We start from the raw sequence: 22,077 nt of genomic DNA, 5'->3' as shown, positions 1-22,077 counted from the left end.
TGAACCCACCCAGCTCATTTTCCAGCAGAAAAGGACTTGGGCTGCACCCCTGCACACCCTGATTCCACCTGCCAGCCTCCTGGCCGCATGTGTGTGCTCCCCCTGGGCAAAACTGGAACTCAGCCGCAGCAGCAACTCCCCACACTGATCAGGTGGGAATGTCAGCAACTGGGATGAGGAGGGAAAGGATAAGTGGAATGTGAGTGGAGGTGGTCACGGGAAGCGGGAGGAAAACCCTCCCCAGGCTTCAGGCTGCCCAAAAGGATCTTTCTAAGCAATCCACAAACCCAGGACCAGCTGGGTTCCCCTGGAGGGGGAGGGGAGGATGTACCATGCAGGCCACAGGGAGCCTCTTACAAGGGTGACCTCAGGTCACACAAACACCCTCAGCTGCCAACTGCACTGACATTCTGGTCACCACACCCCCATTCTGACCTCTAGGCTCAGCCCAGCCCACCAGCAGTGTCCCTCCTGGCCTCCACTGCCTCCCCTGCCAAGCTCCTGCCTCCTCCCCCTCCTCACCACAACACACTGGTAGAGTCCCTCACCCAAGACTCAGTGGAAAATTTCCTTCTCCTTTATGACTGTACTTAAAACACACACGCTCCATTCTTCACCTCTGAGTCGACACAGGCAGAGGGCGGCAAGGCTGTCCCACCCCACCGCCCAGCCCAGCGCGTAAACACACACACTCTCCCAGGAGGGCCACTGGACTTGCACGCTTTATGGGCTGGAAAGGAGGAGAGAAATGTTTCCCAGATGCCACTCCGCCTTTGGCCATCCAAACGCGACTGTCCCAAACACTCCCAGACAAGCCTCCCAGGATGCTCTCGGGGCCCTCCATACACGCTAAGGAGTAGGTCTACTCTTTACAGGGTCTCTCTACTCAAGACACTAAGTCCAGTCTGGAACTGTCACCGTGATGTGACCCTTGGCAGCTTTGTTCTTTTGGTGACAAATCTGTTTTCCACTGCCCATTCTCCCCTCCCCACATGCATTCAAGGAAAAAAAAATAGCCTTCCTTTGAATGTTCACAGCCATGTGGTAAGTGACCCCTCGCACACGCCACTAGATTCTGCTGGCTATCAACACTCTCAAACACAGTGCCTCCAGGGGGTGGGTCAACGCCACAGCTTTCTCCTCATTTTCCCCCTTAAATCCACCCAAACTTGGCAGTCCCAGAAGCTCAGTTAGCGCTTGCTTGGGAAGCCTGCAGCGGGGTTGGGTCTCAGTGAAAAGAATGAATTTCATGGGCGCAGGCGATGATGCAGACTCGGAGTACTCCAAGTTTCTCCTGCAACTTTCCGTGCACATGGCTGGCAACTTTTTTTTTTTTAACTATTCAATTTCCCAGCACTTTAGTTAGCATTCCAAGTTTGGGGAACCCACCGTTTCCTCACCCTTCTCTTCTAGCCCTTCCTCGTTAGTAGTGAATGGGGACATTTTCCAGATGTCAAAAGGACCAGTAGGAACCCCACGCCCTAAGTTAGGAAAGCAAAGGCGGCCAGGGGCTCACTCAGGCACTATGAGCTTCCTCTGCAGGGCATCTTCCCCTCTCAGTTATGCCAGCGCCCCCGCCCAAGGACATCGAGTTTCTCCACTCCGTCGCAACCCCCTTTGCCCCTCTCCTCGGGGAGAGGAAAGGAGTGGGGCTCGCCCTGCCTCCCTAAGCAGCGCTGCAGTCCCGGCTGCAGCGTGGGGCTCGGGCGGGGCACCAGGAGCGCTTACCGATGTCGGAGTTGCAGAAGGCGTCCTGGGGGTGGCTGGGCGAGCATGTGCACGCCTCAGCGCCCCAGTCCCCCAGGCTCCAGCTGCCCAGGAGCACGATGAGCCCGAGCCAAGGAGTCATTGCCGCTGCTGCCACCGCTGCCGGAGCTGCTGCTCGCCTCTCCAAAGTTGCCGTGCGCGCCGCCGGCGGGGCTGCTGCAGCCCGAGCTCGCTCGCCCGCCGGGCCGTGCGGGGCAACTTTGGCCTCCGGCGCGCTGCCCTCCGAGTGCCCGGCGGGACGGGATTGGGTGCGGCGAGGCTGCCTCGGCGCTGGCGCAGGACTCCGCGGGCGGCCTCCCTGCGAAGGAGCAGGAGCTGGAGGAGCAAGAGGAGGAGGAGAAGCCGTCTGAGCGCCCGCCGCCTGCCTGCTGCCCGCTCTGCGCCGCTGCCTGGGCGGCCGAGTGATATAGCTCTGGGCCCCCGGGGACCCCGCCTCGGGGTGTTGGGGCCCGCCCCCTCAGACCAATGGCAGAGCCGCATTACCTCATCGGCCCTCCAAAAAGGGGGCGGGGCCGGGGGCACGGGGCAAAGGGGCGGGGCCGCCCCCGGACCATTCAGATCCTTATAGGGAATAATACCGCCGTGGGCACGCGAGTGGGTGGGCTGGGGCGCGCCCGGGACCGGTGCTTGCAGCTGGGTCCTCGTGCCCCTTCTCGTCTGCGCCTTCTCGTCTGCGCCCTCGCCCCACGCCCACCTGGGCCACTGGGTGCTTCTGACCCAAACCAGAACCAACTACCACCCACCCACCCCAGCAGGACCCTTTACACAGGTCGGGGGTGGCCATGTCCTAGAGACCTTGACTGAGCCTGGTGGAACCAGTGGGGGAATGCTAACTGCTACCCTGAGCAGGGACAGAGGAGAAAGACCCAAACTCTCTCTCTCTCTCTCTCTCTCTCTCTCTCTCTCTCTCTCTCGTTCTTACTCTCTGGGATATGGGAAGCCATCTGCTGTTTGCAGCTGGCTATGATATATGATAGAAGACTGTTTTTCTATGCTCCCCCAGAGCAAACGGGGTCCTGTATTCATTCAACAAACACGGTTCAGGATGCTGGGTTAAGCAACACAAAGCCCTTGCCCCCGTGGACATCAACAAATGCACAGGGTGATTTTCTATGATGCTAGGGCTATGAAGAAAACAAAACAGAGTTCAGGGTTGGACATGACTGGGGAGGGCGCTGCTCTCTCTGCAACAGCAAGGGAAGGGCTCCCTGAAGTGCCATCTTCACTGAGAAGTGGACAAAGAGAAGGATCAACTATGGGGCAAGCCACAGGAGAGAGGATCAGGCAGGGGGAACAGCAAGTGCAAAGGCCCTGGGCATGTTTGAAAGACAGAAAGTAGAAAGGCAAGAGGAAGTGGTTCCCCGCCCATGACTGACAGGGCTCCACCCTTCAGCAAGGGATTTGGGGGTGAGCTGATCCAAAACTGTAGTAAAACCAGGAGAATGATCTAGGATCCTAGATGACTAACTGTAATGGATGATTGCAAATAAGTAACCCAATTACTATCCTTATTATTGACATCTTGATTCTGCTTTGTATTTTTAAAAGCAGGATTTTGTACCTCACCTTATAGCTCTCACAATAATCTTTGTAGATAGGAAAAGCAAGCACAAGTATCACTCCCACTTTCCAGATGAGGAACCCACACAGAAAGATAGGATGATCGGTGGCCAGCCAGGACCTCAAGTCACCCCTTTCCACTGCCCCTTCCCATCTGAAGAGACACGTGCATTTCCCTGAATGTCAGCAGCTGTTCCATCTAACTGCAAATGGCCATTTGCAGCTGGGATTTTCCATCTTTCTACACTTTTCGTCTCTTCCTTTCTCTTCCATTTCATCCTGTTAGAAATGCTACAAGTTTGGAACAAATAGAAACAGGGAGAAATGCAAGTTCAGCTTCTTTCTCAGAACTCCTCTGTTTACATCTCAGAGAAGTGACATTAGGACAGCAGAGGCCGAAGAATTCATGAGAGATGGTATTTTATTTCCAAGAACATTTTTGAAACTCCTTTCTCCCCTTTGAGCATTTTAGCCATAGGAAAGGGAAACCAGTTTCCACACGATTTTGACTTGTCCCCACCACCCCTGCCCGCCGCCCAGCTTTAAAAACCCTCCCTGCCTTCACTCTAACTGTGGCCTGACTCTTAGAGATATTTCTGTCTCTCGACGGTTTTCTAGCACTGTTTTCATTGTTTTATGGGGTGTGATTCTGTTACTTCTCCAACCACAGTAGGAATACTTTGAGTCCTGAGATATTTAGCCACACTGCTTTTTAGCCCTCTGAGAACCAAATAGGGTCTCAGGAGACTGGAGAGCCTGGGTGTGGCCAACAGCTGACTGAGTCCTGAGCAAAGAGTGCCCTGGAGGCCACTCTAAGGATCCAGGTTGAATGAGGGCGTGTGTGGTGGAATTTGAGAGATTCGCTTATCCCTGCACTCCACATGACTTATTCCACAGTCATGTGGAAGGTTTTAGAAGACTTTCCAGACCAAATCCACTTTGGATAAGCATCTTACATGATAGAGGCCCTCTCTTCTCTTTCTTTTCACGTTACAGTTTTGTCCAAAGTGCCGATATTTTCTCCAACGGAAGGCCTTGCCTGGAATTTAAGTGTCAAGTAGATAACTTCCGCTGAACTTCAAGCAGCGGTTTTCTCATAGAAAGCATCTGAAGCGTTTTATTCCGGCAGCTACTTAATTATGAAAGCACAAATGTACTCTGATCTTTTTTCCAACTGAAAAGTAATGAAATCACCTTTCGGTTAATTTCTTCTCACTCCTGATCCTAAGCTGGTCCACACAGTGTCTTGAAGTTCAGCGAATTCCAAGAGCTTTTCAGTTGGGATGTTCTCTCTTATTCCTAACCTGAGTCAGTTCCCCTCTGCCCACCATGTGAAGGCATTTTGGTTCTCACCGTAAGGAAAAGAAAGAGCAAACTCCATGAATCCTTGCGTAGGGCAGTCCTCCTGCTAGGGTCACCCCCTTCAGCAGGCACCCATCAGTCTGGATGTCATGGTGTCCATGAGCCTAATAATATGTAAGAATTGTTTATTCAACGCCACTTAATAAGCTAGGTGGGGTGAACCTGAGGCTAACGGTAAGAATGAAGACGCAGGCCGGGCGCGGTGGCTCACGCCTGTAATCCCAGCACTTTGGGAGGCTGAGGTGGGCAGATCATGAGGTCAGGAGATTGAGACCGTCCTGGCTAACACGGTGAAACCCCGTCTCTACTAAAAATACAAAAATTAGCCAGACGTGGTGGCGGGCGCCTGTAGTCCCACCTACTCGGGAGGCTGAGGCAGGAGAATGGCATGAACCCGGGAGGCGGAGCTTGCAGTGAGCGGAGATTGCTCCACTGCACTCCAGCCTGGGCAACAGAGCGAGACTCCATCTCAAAAAATCAAAAACAAAACAACAAAAAAAAATGAAGATGCAGGCTCTCCTGCTTTCCCTTGACAGCTAAGAACAATGATAGATTTATAAATCTGGGAAGAACTGAATAAGTTTCAAGATCTATCTGGCCTGTCTACCCATCTACCAGGATGACCTGGTATTCCCTTTCCTGGAACTTTTCTAGGAAAGGTGAGTTCATATCCACCCTCTGTGTATCAAGTTATAGGATGCCAGAGTCTGTAGGAAGAGAAGTCGTAAGAAGGACCTCAGAAACTTGACCATCCTTGTTTTAAATGTGGGAAAAAGAAGGTTCAGACAGGTGAAGGAACGTGCCCATTTGCAGGGCTCAGTCCTCCAAGCTGTAAGGTATGGCCCATGCTTGAACTGTGGCTTTGGAAACCCCAGCCATTCACAGATCTCGTATCTGCTTTTCCGATCTGCAGACAGATTCGTGTGAGTCTCTTTGTACAGTGCTCAGCCCACAGAGACCTTTTACATACATGGATTAAATAATTCTCTACTATGATAATAATCGTCCTCTGAGCCGATCAGAAGAAATACAGGTTTGTCCTCATGACAGGTTTATCTATTTTTTCCCTTCCTAAATTACTAGCTAATGCATTCCAAACATATCACCATAGAAAGGCACACGAAAACTTTGTTTCTGGGAAATGAAAAGAGAGTAGAGTGGAAAAAAGAAATCAAGATTCATTCCCAGTGTTGCAGAATAGCTGTGCACCTGCCTTAGTGAAGTCACTTTGCCTGTCCAGGCGTCGACTTCTGTGTTTATTGGATGAAAGATAGAACCCAGTGGTATCCAGGATCCCTCTCGCCTCAGAAACTCCAAGGTTCCATGGGAAATCCTGAAGGACAAGTGAATGCTTCTGAAGGGGAGATGAGTCCTGCCATTTAAACAGGTTTGACACACGGGAACGTACCCAAGACTGAAGACCATCCATCAGTTTCTCAACCAACACTGAGTTCCTATACTGCTACCTCCCCCAAGAATCTATGCTGAAAACAGAATTTCAGAGAAGATTGTGATGCCAAAGTCCTCGGAGAGACAGGGTCTGGCTTCCGGTGGAGCCCAGTGTAGTTATGTGTTCACCTGCTTGTTTGTCTCTTGGATCATAGCACTAAAAGGTTAGGAAGGTGTCCTTTTTATCTCCATTTTTTTTGGTCTTCAGAAGTTATTGAATTCTTCCACATCCTTCAGACCTCAGCTTAGATGTCACCTCCTCCGGGAAACCTCCTCTGATTCCCCTCCCATGTATCCCCACCACACCCTGTATTAACTTCTTCGACAATACTTAGCTGACTCTAATGTGATTGTTTACCCATCGGTTTCCCTTCCTGGACTGTAAGCCCCTAGAAAACAGGGATCAAGTGTTGGTAACGACGAGTTTAATAAGTATCGGTTGAATGGGTCCAATGATCAGCACCACCGACCCCTTTCCAGCATTCAGACAGGCAGGTGGTGGCTCCTTGGAGTTCACGGAGCTCTATCCCTCTGGCCAGTGCTAGGGGGCGCTATAAGCCAGAGAACACCCATTTGCTCAGTCTGCAGTCCTGGTCGGTCGTCTCACTGCGAGGGCGGGAGAGCACAATTCCACACTCATCGGTGGGGTGCTGGTGCCTTTGAGTGGGTGAAGCTCACCCCTCCCATCTGCCATGGCCACAAAGCTCTCAGTCAACATCCCGTCTGGGTTCGTGGCTGCCGGAGCTCCACCCCTGAGCTGGCCACATGTCAACCAAAGGGGGAGATGCTCTCTGGGGAAGCAACATAGTTGTGAATCATTGGTTTGGGGGCCTTAGGGCGGTCTGGGAACACTGCAGAGGATGCCACAGTCCCACTCTTCCAGGGCAGAGCTGGGTTTTGGAAATTCAACCTGGAGAAGGTGCTGTCATTTCTGCTGCCTCATAGGGAAGCTCCTGTTTGCTTTCCTCCCTCTTCCCCTCCAGACCCTAGCCACAATGCCTTCCCCCAAGCTCCACAGTCCATGTGAAAGTCATTATATTCAAAATGGCCTTTTCCAAGCAACAGACAGCCTGGTCCACCCATCCCTCTGAGCCCTGGCCAGACCCTCAGTGGGGTTACTACCTACCACTGGGCACTTCTGAGCCTAAGATGCTAGGTACTGCAGGCTCTTTCTGTGTCTGACACCAGCAGGGGGTAAACACCTTTCCTTGCCTCCATCTGGAGCCAATTTCATGGCAGTAAAATTGCCCCAGCCCTGCCAGCAAAGTGAAGACCCCTCCGTAAGAGTCTCTGGCTACATTTGCATGAATCCTGAGGTTTTCATATTTCTTTCCACAGGGATCTACTCCCAGTGTTTTTAAGCCGGAAAACACATGTGTGCAATAAAGCCGTGTTGTATCCTGTGTTATCTAGGGTGGTGGGAAATGGAAAGCAGAGTCAAATATTCCAGTTCTTGTTTTCATGTGCATGTATGTGTGTGTATGTGTATTCTAATGACCATATATTCAAGCAGTCAATTATTTCTGTGAAGGGTAATATGAAATGGAAGGAGAAGAACTTCTCCCCAACCCTGTTTTAATGTCTTCCGTATGCTCTGGAGTTCATGTGTTTTTCCTTTAAAAACGAGTAGCTCCTTTGTGGTTTCTTTGAAGGTTGCATGCACAGCTTCACACAGAGAATACACATGAGCATCTCAGTCAGGCGCTCTCATGCCCTGGGAGGGAATGGGATGGACATGTGGTTGGTCTCCTGTTAGACTGGGCTAGGGGTCTTGTTTCTCTAAGGCACATGAGCTCTCTTCAGTGGAACCTGCTGGAACTGACATGGTCTTGTCCTGTGCTTTGGGAACAGTCCAAAGAGCAGTTAACACCATTGATCGCATCCTTATTTAAACTTGGCTGTTGAGACCCTACTCTCTCTGGCATTTCACTTTCTACCTTTCCAACTGTACCTTCTCAGTCTTCTTGGCAGACTCCTTGGGTTCTTCCTGAAATTAAAATGTAGCTTTTTCCCAATTTTTTGTCCTTGGCTCTCCCCGCTTCCCTTTTAGCCTCCACACTCTCCCTGGCCAACCCCAAGTACCCCCATGGTCTCTACCATGCTATGTGCACTGGAGTGCACACTGCAAGCAACAGTGTCCCTCTGATTGCTTGTCTTCTATCTCCAGCTTCCTCCTGCCCAATTTCACCTGGAGATCCTATGGCCTCCTCGGACTCCAGGTGTCCAAAACTCGTTGTCTTTTCCCCTCAGTCCCCTCTGGGGTTACCCATTCTGGAGGATGACACCATCACTCACCAGGTCCTATAGATTCTCACTATCCACATGTCTTCTAACCATTCCTTCCTCTCAGGCTTACCATTTCTACCTTGGATCAGGCCCCCGTGGATTCTTTCCTGACAATTTCAATAGTGACATAATTGGTTACCCTCCCCAGAGTCTTTCAACTTCAACTTTGCATTGCTGCTTCTGTACATTTTTTAAAATATAAATCTGAAAGCATGCTATTCTTTGCTTGAAATGATTCACTTGTGCTCCGTGGCTTTCTGAACAAAGTCTTAAGCTCCAAAGACAAACAAGGCCCTCTGTGATCTGGCTCTTCCCCAGGGCCCCACGGTCCACAGCTGGAGGAGGCCCTCTTCACATAGAATACAATGAGATGGCTGCCCCTGCAGTTATACAACAGCAGGCCCTGTTCCTGCTTATCTCTCTAAACCCATGCTGCCCTCTTCCAACCCTTTATATGCCAGCTATCGGTTTCTCTGAGCCTTGTTCACAATGCACTCTTGGCCTGGAATCCAACTGCCGCCAGTATATTCTGCCACCCTCCTCCACCTCATCTGCCAGGAATCACATATTCATCTTTCAGGATTCAGCTAGAGTCACCACTTAGTGAATGTTTTCTGGTCCTCTCTCTGCCCAGCAGAATGGACCACACCCTCTCAGGCCTCTCCTCTTCTCTCACTCACCTCCCACCCACACTGGGTCCTCCAGGCTTCCAGCTGGGCACCTCACACACTCTGTTGCCCCTAGTGGTTGATATCCCTGCTTCTCCTCTACAGTTTGAGCAAATCCAGGTACTTCTGTGACTGCCTAACACAGCATATGCACATAGTAGGCACTTAACAAATATTAAAGGAATAAACTAACCAATGAATGGAGTGGAGAAAAGGAGGAGTCAGAGTATCGCCTTCACACATTCACCCCAACAGAGGTTCTGAAATCCAGCTCCTTGGGTCCAGAAACTCAACTAGATGAGGCTCCCTCAGTTGATCAGTCTCACAGACTGATCCTAAGAGCCCAGCAAACCAACCACAATCCCACTGGACTTGTTTCCCATGAGGTATTTCATTGTCACATAGGCTAGAGGACTCATCTCAACACCACCCCCATATTTTCCTCCTGATCTTCACAGAGAGCTTCATGTGAAACTAGTTTCTCCTCAGAAGGTTGCTTTGGTGTATGTAGATTCAGAATGCAGGGATTGAGGGCATCATAGGAAGGGTCTTTCAGCTGAGATATCCTGGAATTCTCCTTTTCCTGGAAGCAAAAGCTTTGCTGAGGAAATGCCAGTGCTCACAACCACTGGCCAAAGCTCTCTTCCTGAACAGTGACAATGCTGGACACACAAATGCCAACTGCGGGCTCTTGGATCTTCTTGGTTCTCGGCACCAGGCTGGCCACTCCATCCTTCTCTTCCCCAACACTTTCTTTGCACTTGGAATATTGGAATTCATTTGGCTTCTACATTTTAGTATAGAAGCCACCACTGAAAGATTACCCCCAGGTCAACTTGTTTGGGCTCTGGTATTCCCAGATTTTCAAATCTGCCCTTGCTGTATGTTGATTTACTACCACAGATGGCTATGCACAAGCATGGTGCATGAGCGTATGGCTTCAGTAAGACAGACGACCTTGTTTCCAGGTTCTGGGTGTGCCCTTAATTATGAATCCTCCACTGACAATCTCCATTTGCCTCCCATCTTATGTGTCATAGTGTGATGACCAAGTCTTTGGAGGAAAGGGACAGGGTCCTCTCCTTCCTTCCCATATCTACCAAACATTGACAGAATGTCTATTACTCCATGCTAGGCCCTGGAGATACAACCATGAACAAGGCATAGACCTGTTCCCAAGGAGCTCCCAGTCTTCTGGGAGAAAAAGACAAGAAAATAATAGTTGGTGGTAAGAACTACAGAGGGATAGTCCAGTGTGGCATGAGATCATAGAGCTAACTATCCAACCAGGCATCAGGGAGGTGTTTAGGAGCTCATATCGTGGTAAGACAGAAGGTCAGAACTAGGAGAGAGCTGTGGGTTACCAAGTTGAACTCCCTCATTTTACAGATACACAAACAGGCCTAGTAAGGTAGACACCAGATCATTGGCAGAAGCAAACAAAGAATCAGACCCCTTAGTACCTCGTCATCTTCCCGTCACTCCAGGCTGCTCTAATTCAGTGCTGGGCCCATGAGAGATAATCAGTAAATAATTATCTCCTTTCTCTGCAACTCGTCAACCTTGGAATGATAAGCTGAAAAATGTTTCTAAGACGAGTAAAAGAGAAGGGAACTTGCATTAGTTGAATACCTGCTATGTATAAGGCAGTTTCAATACAGTATTCCCTCTAATCCTCACAACCCTTAATAATAGGTACTAGGTATTATGGCGTTATGCCTATTTTAAGGAAACTGAGGCTCAAAGAAGTTAAATTGCATGTTCAGTTTCTTACATGCAAGGAAGTGGCAGAGCTGTGATTCAGATGCAGGGGTCTCTTTCCAAACTAGCACTCTTTCTGAAGACTTCAAAGTCAGTGTGCCCACAGGTTCATTGGGGCATTTGCAGCACTGGTGATTTTCTTTTTATCTTTTGGGTTCTCGTTGAGTGCTCAGAGCTCTTGATGCAGCCAAGCAGAGAGAAGCATAGTACCTACCTCTGACGGCCAGGGAGGGGCCTTTATCAGCAGGCAAGTAAGATGCATCTCTGTTTCATTTGGTTTGCAATGGAGAGAAGGCAGGAGAAGTGACTTGGCAGGCAATTTCTAGGGGTGTGGGCGTGTCCTTCGTTACTCAAAATTTTGATAGATGCCATAGGAAATTTACATTTGTATTACAAAGATAGGGCCCAGAACCCAGAGGCAAGCTGGTGGCATACTCATCAGTCTATTTTAACAGCTAATGAACCTGGCTTCATTTCCTCCTGAAATTTCAAACGTGAGATTGAGGCAATATACCAGGTTATTATCCTAGTCCTACCACATAAAACATCTGTGTGACCTTGAGTAAATCAATGACTCCTTTCTTTAAATGTAAAACCAAGTGGGTTGGATTTAACAATCTCTCAAAATTTCCCATGGAATATTCTAGAAGGCAGCCCAACAGGGAGGTTAGGAACCAACCAAGGCCTGTGATGTCATAAGCCTGAGTTTTAATCCTTCTTCACTTTTTCACTGTGACCTTGAACAAGTTCCTTAACCTCTCTCTGAGCCTCAGCTGTCTCGTGGTAAAAGGGAGGAAAGATCAAACACTGTAAGCTGAATAAGATGCATGGCACAGCGCCTGGCACATAGTAAATTCTCACTGAGCACTATGTATACCGGGATGTGGCCCCAGGGGTATAAAGGTGAATGAGAACAGCTCCTGCCCTCAAGTAGCCTATAGTCTAGTGACCTGTGTTTATAAAGAAAGAGCATGTGCTTATATCACCTTTGACCTTTTAATTAATACTCAAAGAAGGGTTGGAAGAAAGGAGGCAAAAGAGAATAAAAAACACTTGATAGTCATAACTAATTCCTATAGAGTGCCTGCTGGGTACCAGGTGTTCTTCTAGGCAGTTAGCATATATTAATTTGTACCAATTCTTATAGCAAAAGCCATGAGGTAGATGAGGTCACCATTGCCATCCCTTTTCATCAGCAGTGAAAACTAAGGTACACAGAGATTATGTCACTTACTCAAGATTACATCGCCAGTATGCTGCGGTGCTGGAATCGGAAGCCAGAGCCCATCCTCTTAACCACCCCACCACTCTGCCTTCTCAAGCAGAAGGTGAGCATTTGGAAAATGAGAAGGGATGCAAAGGTCAGATGCCCAGTTTCTGAAACCAGATGGGTCTTTCTTCGCAGAATGCCTGTACCCGCCGGTCAAGGGTGAGGAAACATTAATTAGATATGGCCCCTATCAGAAGCGACACTTAGTAGGGCATTGAGTTTGTCGGCAGCCCCTCTTGGAGAACAGTCCTCAGCCAGGTCAATATGCCTTCCAGCCCTTGGGGTAAGTGCCGAAGTTAGAATCAGAACATTTGAGTCCCATCTCCCCCAGCCTCCTCCATTGCTCTCTAAGCATAAACTGAATCCCTATAAAGTGAAGGCAAACATCTAATTCACAGAGGCAGCTGCAAAGATCAAACAATAAGTAACTAACATTTACTCAATGCTGCTATGTGCCAGGTCCTATTCTATGTAATATGCAAGTGTAAACATATGTAATTCACACAACTCTATGATATAGGGGCTGTTAGGATCATGCCCATTTTATGGAAAAGAACACTGGGGCACAGCGACGTTTAGTAACGTAGCCAAGGTTACACAGTTAATCAGTGGTGGAGCCAGGTTTCCCAGTTCAGCGTCCCATCCTGCACTCCTCACTGTCTCTGTGTACTCTAGTGATCAGTTAAAAAGATTTTGTGAACACTAAATGTGATTGTGTTTCTTTTCTCTGGTAGTCACGTCTTAGGTCTTTATCCATTCTGTCCCCTTGACCTTTTCTCCTAGCTACTCTTACTTGTCTGCGATGGTGAAGAGCAAGGTTCTAGAGACCCCAGTGCTGCCCTGGAGTTGGCTCACCCTGGCTTGTCAGAGCCAATTGTTATACGTCCGGGAATTTTGCAAGTCGGTCATTAAACATAGGCGTTATTTAAAATTTTGGCCAGGCACAGTGGCTCACACCTGTAATCCCATCACTTTGAGAGGCGGAAGCAGATTAATAACTTGATACCAGGAGTTTGAGACCAGCCTGGCCAACATGGCGAAACCCTGTCTCTACTAAAAATACAAAAAATTTATATTTTTGTATTTTTACTCCCAATTAGCTGGGACTCCCAATTTTTGTATTTGTACTTCCAGCTAATTGAGAGGCTGAAGCACAATAATTGCTTGAACCCAGGAGGTGGAGGTTGCAGTGAGCCGAGATCGTGCTACTGCACTCCATCCTGGGTGACAGAGCGAGACTCTGTCTCAAAAATAAATAAATAAAGTTTAATTTAATTATATGTTATAACTAATAAATTATATTAATGAACACTTGAAACTCCTCACTCCCTAATTATTTATTACAGTATACTCTTATCTATGCTTTCAGGGTAACTTCCATCTGTTGTGTCTGTATGGTGGAAATTTTATATGATGATGTGCTACTGCATTCAGGAGCATTACCTTGGTAACTTAAAATTGTATATGATGGAAGTATTTACACCACAGAAATTGGCAAACACTGCAAATGAGGGATCTTTGTACTGTAGAGCTACTTGTTAAATATTTACCAGCTCACTACTGCCTTTTCTTAACTGCGTTACCTTAGACAAGTAACTTAACCTTCTTGTGCCTATGTATCCTGGTCTGTAATACAGGGACAACAATAGCACCTACCTCACAGAGTTACAAGGAATAAATAAGATGATATATGTGGAAAGGGTCTAGCAGAATTCCTGGCACAGAGCCAGGCAATCAGTGAATGGCCACTGTCAACATTATTAAGACAATCTACAAGTAGCCTTCCTTCCCACCCAAGCTGGAAGCACCCATCAGAGATGAACTGACTTGAAGTTCATCACCCTGAACTGGGATTGTCAGTTTCTGTGTAACTTTCCCTCTTTAGAAAGTGAGCTAATTGACAGGGCTAATTGAATTTCCTCTTCCGAGAATGTAACACAATACTGATACCCAGTAGGTCCTCAACAAATTGTTGGATTAAATTTAGTTAAGAAAGTTTAGAGGCTACTGAAAAATCAGAATTAGGAAACATGGAAGCTTCCCCAATCACATAAATATTTAAGTATTAATAATTCTCCATTCAAAAGCATTGCTGGAACATTCTGTTTGGGGTTCATTTCTTAGCAGTACCCTATAGCAAGGTCATTCAGGAACTGAAAGCACCCTGAATTGGTGCCTGGACAGATCCACTGCACACTGAACTCCTCTGTTTTATAACAAAGTTCTCTGTGTATACAATATGGAGTCCTCTGATTGTCTTAGCGGGTCAAGTAGGAATATGACCAGTAACTTTCCAAAACACTTGAAGGTAGCTGGAACTGCTTTTTGCCTCAAGTATTTAGAGAAAAAAGACCTTGATGTCACATCAACAAACTCGAAAAGAGATTGTGCATACCTGGAGTGCTTTCCTAGGCCTGGGAGGCAGTGATTGGGGGCTTGTTTCAGGAGGAAAGAAGGGGAGAGGCTGAAGGCATGTTGAAAAATCATTTTTTGTCTGTTGCTCCTTTGTATGAACTGGTTGCTGGCTTATGCAACGCCCAGTAATTAAAATGGCTGGAATGCTTTGCATTTTTAAGGCAAAGTAAAGGCGGCTCAGAGGCCTGGAGCCGCAGCCAGCTGGAGGGGGGCCCAGTGATCCTACCCTGGCCGCCCCTTGGCCTGGCAGAGGTGACTGGCATCTGGCTTGCCGGGGGAGGGGGGCATGTGACAAGGAGGAGGGAGGAAGTCAGAGGTGTCCGAAGTTGCTCCTACTCCTCTCCCCTTTCCCCAGGCAGGTGGGTGCACCAAGGTGCATGCCTCTAGAATGAAGGTAGGCACAGGCTGCCCACCTTCTAGAAGTTTGTAATGACTAGTGGCAATGCCTAAGAAAGATAAACAATAATAAAGCTGTTCTTTATTAAATATCTACCATGTTTCAGGTCCTGTGTTAATAACATTGATTCCAGGACTTTCACAGGTGCTCAAATCCTTGATAGAAAATGGTATAGTAGGCCGGGCGCGGTGGCTCAAGCCTGTAATCCCAGCACTTTGGGAGGCCGAGACGGGTGGATCACGAGGTCAGGAGATCGAGACCATCCTGGTCTACACGGTGAAACCCCGTCTCTACTAAAAAATACAAAAAACTAGCCGGGCGAGGTGGCGGGCGCCTGTAGTCCCAGCTACTCGGGAGGCTGAGGCAGGAGAATGGCGTAAACCCGGGAGGCGGAGCTTGCAGTGAGCTGAGATCCGGCCACTGCACTCCAGCCCGGGCGACAGAGCAAGACTCCGTCTCAAAAAAAAAAGAAAATGGTATAGTATTTGCACATAATCTACACACATCCTCCCACATACTTTAAATCATCTCTAGATTACTTATAATATCTGATATAATGTAAATACTATGTAAGTAGTTGTTATACTGTATTTTTAAATTCACTTTATTATTATTATTATTTTAGATGGAGTCTTGTACTGTCGCTGGGGCTGGAGTGCAGTGGCATGATCTCTGCTCACTGCAACCTCCACGTTTTGGGTGCAAGTGATTCTCCTGCCTCAGCCTCCTGAGTAGCTGGGATTACAGGCACACAACACCATGCCCAGCTAACTTTCTGTATTTTTAGTAGAGATGGAGTTTCACCATGTTGGCCAGGCTAGTCTTGAACTCCTGACCTTGTGATTCGTCCACCTCAGCCTCCCAAAGTGCTGGGATTACAGGTGTAAGCCACGGTGCCTGGCCAAATTCATGGATTTTTTTTTTTTTTCCGTAATCGTATTGTTATTTTTTATTGTTTGTTTCTTCCAAATATTTTCCATCCACGGGTGGTTGAATCCCGATGTGGAATCCACAGATACAGAGGGCCGACTGTATTATCCAATTTCAAGAGAGAAAAAAAATGAGATCATATTACTCTTCTGCTCAAAACTCTATGTTGGATCCCTAATGCACTTAAAATGAAGTCTAAATGCCTTGGCCTTCTGGCCCCAGCACGGTATTGCCCCTGCTGTGGCTGTCCATGTCTCTCCCACTCTCGCTTGTGTTTACACTACACTGGCCTCCTTTTCGTCCTTTAACCAAGCCAAACTCAGTCCCAACTCCAGGACTGCTCGACTCTCCCTCTGCCTCTCCCAGGTCTTGCCATGGCCAGCCAGATCCTTCTAATTCTGCAGCTTCCAGCTCACGTTTCACCTTCTTGGGGAGGTGTGCCCTAGCGGAGGAGCACAGCCATCCCCATTCACTGGCGCCTCCCAGTGTCTCATTTTTCAGATGGATTTTTCTTTTTGGGGCTTATCAGTATCTGAAAAAAACTTATTAAAATGTTTATTAATTGTCCTTTAATTCTCAACAATTAGTGTTTCTAATTGCACAAAGAAAACAGTTCAAGACGCCTGTCTTAGTCACTGCTCTGTCCGCAGTATCCCAGATCAAGGCTCAATAAATATTTTTTTTTGAAATAGTGAATCTTCACAACAACCCAATGAGGTAGACATCATCGTCCTCATTTTCCAGATGAGAAAACTGAAGCTCAGGGAGGTTAAGTCACTTGCTCAAGGTCACCAATAGGAAGTGATGTCGCTGAGGTCTGTATGATCTCAAAGCACCTATTTTAGGATGGGTATGTATAACCTTCCCCCACAGACAGCTACTCTAGAAAACAGTAGAAAGGGTTGGGTGCGGTGGCTCACGCCTGTAATCCTCGCACTTTGGGAGGCTGAGTCGGGTGTATCACTTGAAGTTGGGAGTTTGAGACCAGCCTGGCCAACATAGTGAAACCCCGTCTCTACTAAAAGTACAAAAAATTAGCCAGGCGTGGTGGTGGACGCCTGTAATCCCAGCAACTCGGGAGGCTGAGGCAGGAAAATCGCTTGAACCTGGGAGGCGGAGATTGCAGTGAGCTGAGATCGTGCCACTGTACTCCAGCCTGGGCTAGGGAGCATGATTCCATCTCAAAAAAAAAGGAAAGAAAGAAAAGAAAACAGTAGAAAGATGGTATCTGTACTACAAGGGAAGGACTCCGGATTCAAGGCTAACTGTGAGTCTTTTAGTAGTGAAATGATGGTGGTAGAAAGAAATAAGAAAGTAAGCACTTGGGAACCACACCACTGGTGTTCTAGTTCAATTCTGCCACCTGCGTGGCCTAGGATGAGCTCATTGCCCTCTCCGGGCACTTTCTCACATGTGTTGAGGGTGTTTGCTTCCACCTCCTCAAAGGACAGTTATGTGACAAGTGCATAAAGCCCCAGCACTCAATGCCCCTCTCCTGTCTCAGGAGGGAGAGGGTGGTGTGGTACGTGGACCCTGGAGGGAAACCACATGGTAGGAGAAAGATGCTCTTCTAATCACCTCTGTGCTTGCCTGTGGGTAATTACAGGAACAAACAGGCTGGATTTAGAAGTTGGCACCTTCGGGCCAGGCGCAGTGGCTCACGCCTGTAATCCCAGCACTTTGGGAGGTTGAAGCAGGCGCATCACTTGAGGTCAGGAGTTTGAGACCAGCCTGGCCAATATGGTGAAACCCTGTCTCTACTAAAAATACAAAAATTAGCCAGGCGTGGTGGAGCGCACCTGTAATCCCAGCTATTCAGGATACTGAGATAGGACAATCACTTGAGCCCAGGAGGTGGAGGCTGCAGTGAGCAGAGATCACACCACTGCGCTCTAGCCTGAGTAACAGAGGGAGAAAAAAAAAAAAAATAGAAGTTGGCACATTTGGGATGCTGAAGTATGGGTAGACTTTGTTAAAGACAGAGTATCATCACTGGTCCTATCCATGTTGAACACTGCCTCCCTGATGAAGCCTGGTCCTTCCAGCCCCCCAGAGTCTGCCCCAGCCTCCCATTCCCATCCCTTATTGTAGCCAAGCAGGACCTGTGCCCTTCATCCCATGACACGAGTCTCATCTTTTTCCCACCATGAGCTTTTGAAAATGTTTTATTTTGAGGTAATTCACTCACAGAAAAATTGCAAGAATAGTTCAGAGAATTACCAGATACCTTTTACCCAGATTCCCCAAATGTTAACATCTTACTAAATCCCCCCTCCTTTAGGCTGTTTAAGAATAAGTTGCAGGGCCAGGCACGGTGGCTCAGGCCTGTAATCTCAGCACTTTGGGAGGCCGAGGTGGGGCGGATCGCAAGATCAGGAGATTGAGACCATCCTGGCTAACACGGTGAAACCCCGTCCCTACTAAAAATATAAAAAATTAGCCGGGAGTGGTGGCGGCCGCCTGTAGACCCAGCTACTTGGGAGGCTGAGGCAGGAGAATGGCATGAACCTGGGAGGCAGAGCTTGCAGTGAGCCAAGATCGTGCCACTACCCTCCAGCCTGGGCAACAGAGCGAGACTCTGTCTCAAAAAAAAAAAGAGTAAGTTGCAGACGTGATGCCCCTGAGCCCCTGAATATTTCATTATGTACTTCCTAGAAATAAAGGCACCATTAACTTTTGCAGTGTGGAGCAGTTCAGCCCTGGAGGCACACAGGCCTGCGTTCCAAACCCTAACTGTGTCTCACTGTGTGCTGTTACGCAGAAGATTTTGCTCCTCTGGACCTCGGCTTCCTTGGCTACAAATAAGGGCACTAACAGCACCCACCTCATGTGGCAGATATGAGAATTAAATGAGCTATCCCAATTAAATGGGAGCCCTAAGGGCCAAGCTCTGCTTGGGATGTGGAAAGTGTGCAGTAAGTAAATGGGATCGTATCTTGCTAGAATGCTGTATTTTTTCGTCTTCTTCTTTGAAGTGGTTTGAATTCCTTGGATTTCTCCCTCTTCGTTTCAGGCCAAGTCTCATAGGCAAAAGCAAGACAGGTTCTATCATTCATTCAGCCTTTATTTACTGAGCCCCTACGCCAGGCCTGACCCTGTTCTGGGTACAGAGACAGAGCAGGAAGCAAGACAGACACGGTCCTGTTCTGAGAGCTGAGAGAGCTTGCGTTGGCATGGTGGACATGGAAACAGATGGATAAACCATCTCAGCGGGTCATGAGTGCAATGAAGATGATAAGACAGAGTAACTTGCGGGACGTGGAGCATATAGGGGCTCCTTTAGTTAAGGTAATCAGGGAAGGGGAAAGTTTGACTACTTCCTTTTAATCTGGGAAAACACTCTCTGGGAAAGTGTCAGGCACAATAAATGTTTTCCCAACACTTGAGTGCACAGTGGGAGGCACGAGCATTTGAAATCCTCGCAGAAGAACACACTAACGGGAGCAAGCCAAGTGCTTCTCTCCCACTTTCTGGGAGCCATGCGTATGTTATTCCATCAGCCCCCCAGGACTCCATTTTATAGAGAAGGAGACTGAGGTTCAGAGGAGGGAATCCCTTTGGCCAAGAACAAAAAGAAAGTAAGAGGGACCCTCTGACAACATATAGCACCCAAGACTGTACCCAGAAGCCTGGTGTCAACTTCCTAGTACTCGTAAGGAAAAAAAAATGGCAGGTTTTAATCGAAGGAAAGAGCACTAGGCCAAGTGTCAAAGGCATTCTGACCCTGGCTCTGGCACTTAGGAGCCATGGAGCCTCTGTATAACCCTCCACAACACGGAACTACACTGAATGACCCCTCTCATCCCCTCCAGCTGTGACAGACCATAGGCATTCACATGTTTTTTTGTTCTTTTTTTTTTTCTTCCTCTGCCTCCTCTTCCATAAAGAAAAGTAACAAAAAGAGGGAAGAGAATTAGGAAGGAAAACAGATCAGCTGCCACCATCACTGGTACCAAGTGATCATACCTGGAGGGAAGAAGGGGAGAGAAGGCTCCTCTCCTCAGAAGATCAGTGCTTTGCAAGTGCTTCTTGCACTTGCAAGAAGTGCTTTGTACACAGTTGAGGCTCAAGCCCTGCCCTGGTATAAACAGGAGTATTTGCATGCATTTGTTCTCTCGTGCCCATGAGAAAATCAGCAACATTATTTTATGGCCACACCTCATGCAGTGTGCAAATAATGCCTGCTGCAATATGCTATTCTCTTCCAGAACTTCCATTTGAAATAGGATACTGACATAATTAGAGAACTTCCAAAGTAAGGTAGGTGAGGGAGAGTTACCATTGTTGTTAGTTACCTATGTATTGCTGCATGACAATGTTGCCATACACTTTGCAGCTTAGCATAACATATATTTATTCTCTCATGATTTCTGTGAGACAAGAGTCTGGACATGGCTTAGCTGGCTCCTCTGCAAGGCTGAAACTAAGATGTTGGCCAGGGCTGCAGTTTCATCTGGAACTTGACTGAGGAGGCACCTACTTCCTCACTCACTTGATTGATGGCAACACTTGGTTCCTCGGTTTCTACCTGGCTGCGAGCTGGAATTCACCCTCATTCTCTTGCCGTGCAGTTATCTCCACAGGCAGCTCACCATGCGGCAAGCTGCTTCTTCAAAGCCAGCAGGAAAAAGTGCCTTCTCCCATGATGGGCATTCCAGTCTCCTGTAACATGATTGTTCATATTCACATAATCGTGTATGCCCTGTCACCTGCGCCATGTTCTATTGGTCAAAAGCATATCACAAACCCCACCATCCCTCAAGGTGGAGGGATGAGGCAAGGTTATGAATACCAGGAGTCAGGGATCAAGGGAGGCTCATTGGCTCACCCCCCAAACCGAGTAAAGAGAGGGCAAAAGCCCCAGAAAACACAGGGTCTGGAGACAGTTGGAAGCACTTGCAAAGTTTAACCCGAGAAAGAAGAAAAAATAACAAACACTTACATTGCCTTAACAAGGACTTTTGAGTATATTAGCTCGCTTAAACCTCATCCAACTTGGTAAGGTAAATACCATTATCATCCTCTTTTTACAGGTAAGGAAACTGAGGCACAGATAGTTCAAGTCACATGCCTACCACGACACAGTTGTAGTATTGCTGGGAGTCGAATCCAGGCAGTTTGGCGCTAGAATTCATGCCAAAGATGAGACTGGTTTGTTTAGTTTCCCCCAAAAGACACTAGGACCAAAGGGTGAAAGCTGCCAGGGGGTGGACTAGGGGGTTATAATGATAAAGAGCAAGTAAAACTGCGTTCTGGTGAACTTCAAACCCGTAGCAGTAGAGAGCAGGGGTATTTGAATTGGAGGCTGAGGAACTGTATTTCAGAGACGGTGCAGAGGGGAGTCCAGCATGGTAAAGAATAGTGGACAAGACATCCTCTAAGCCCTCTTAAATCCGAAGATTAAAAACCAGGTAAAAACTAGCAATCTCAAGGCTGGATTTGGCCCACCGATGTCTTTTGTTTGGTGCATGCAGCATTTTAAAATGTAATTCACAAACTTTCAGAAAAAATTCAGATTTTCAGTAATTCCAGTTTCCAGCTTCTCCTGAAAAACCAGAAGCTCCGGACCCACATGGCAAGGAATTCCTTAGCAGGGGCTTAGAAGAAGCTGTCCAGGTTAGATGAGGCAAGTGTGCTCCAATTGACTCCAGTCGATAGCCTTCTCTATTGTCTCTCCAACTGAGGCCACAGGTCTGTTATGTGTCATACTCACCTGTTTCAAGGCCCTGAACTGCACCATGAACTTCCAAGTCAGGCATCCAGGCAGTACAAACCTCCATCAAGAGAGGAAGCACAGGAGAAACCTGGTCTTAGTGATGGTCTGAGAAACTAAGTAAAGATAAGAAGGGGGTCATTGAGCTTAGTTCTCTGCTGTGGACTAAGATTAAGTACCTAGCTTCCCCATATCTTCAATTCCCATACTGTTTAATGTGAATAACAGGTTCTGGTCTCACTACTCTCTGGGGCGCTTCAGTGAGAATTGTTTAACTAACTCCTTTCAATAGACAATTGCTTCTCAATAGAGAATTGCTCCTTCTCAATAGAGAATTGCCTCATTAACTCCTGCTCATCCTTCAGGGCCCAGAGCCATAGGCTGAGGGAAGCCAAATCCTCTGTTAGAATTACTAGGCCTGGGCTGGGCGCGGTGGCTCACGCCTGTAATCCCAGCACTTTGGGAGGCTGACGCGGGTGGATCACGAGGTCAGGAGATC

The 22,077-nt window shown here is 47.9% G+C and overlaps 2 protein-coding genes across 4 annotated transcripts in view; one reads left to right on the top strand and one right to left on the bottom strand.

Moving 5' to 3' along the window:
* Positions 1-3,038, bottom strand: part of TIMP3 (TIMP metallopeptidase inhibitor 3) — a 68,321-nt gene extending 65,283 nt beyond the window's left edge. The window contains exons 1-2 of one of the 3 annotated variants that reach the window (XM_011958045.1): positions 2,031-2,143; positions 1,729-1,783 (exon numbers count right to left, since the gene is read on the bottom strand). Coding sequence is in view for 1 of the 3 variants with exons in the window: in XM_011958044.1 (XP_011813434.1) it covers positions 1,729-1,849 (121 nt within the window). In the remaining 2 variants the exon portion in view is untranslated. Of the gene's footprint in view, positions 1-1,728 lie in introns of all 3 variants that reach the window. The other 2 variants (XM_011958046.1, XM_011958044.1) reach the window with 2 other exon arrangements.
* Positions 1-22,077, top strand: part of SYN3 (synapsin III) — a 598,011-nt gene that overhangs the window by 262,486 nt on the left and 313,448 nt on the right. The window lies entirely within an intron of this gene.

Source organism: Colobus angolensis, unplaced genomic scaffold (genome assembly GCF_000951035.1).
Source record: "Colobus angolensis palliatus isolate OR3802 unplaced genomic scaffold, Cang.pa_1.0 Scaffold457, whole genome shotgun sequence".
Taxonomy (NCBI): domain Eukaryota; kingdom Metazoa; phylum Chordata; class Mammalia; order Primates; family Cercopithecidae; genus Colobus; species Colobus angolensis.
The sequence above is the reverse complement of the archived record's forward strand: the minus strand, read 5'-3'. Positions and strand labels throughout refer to the sequence as shown.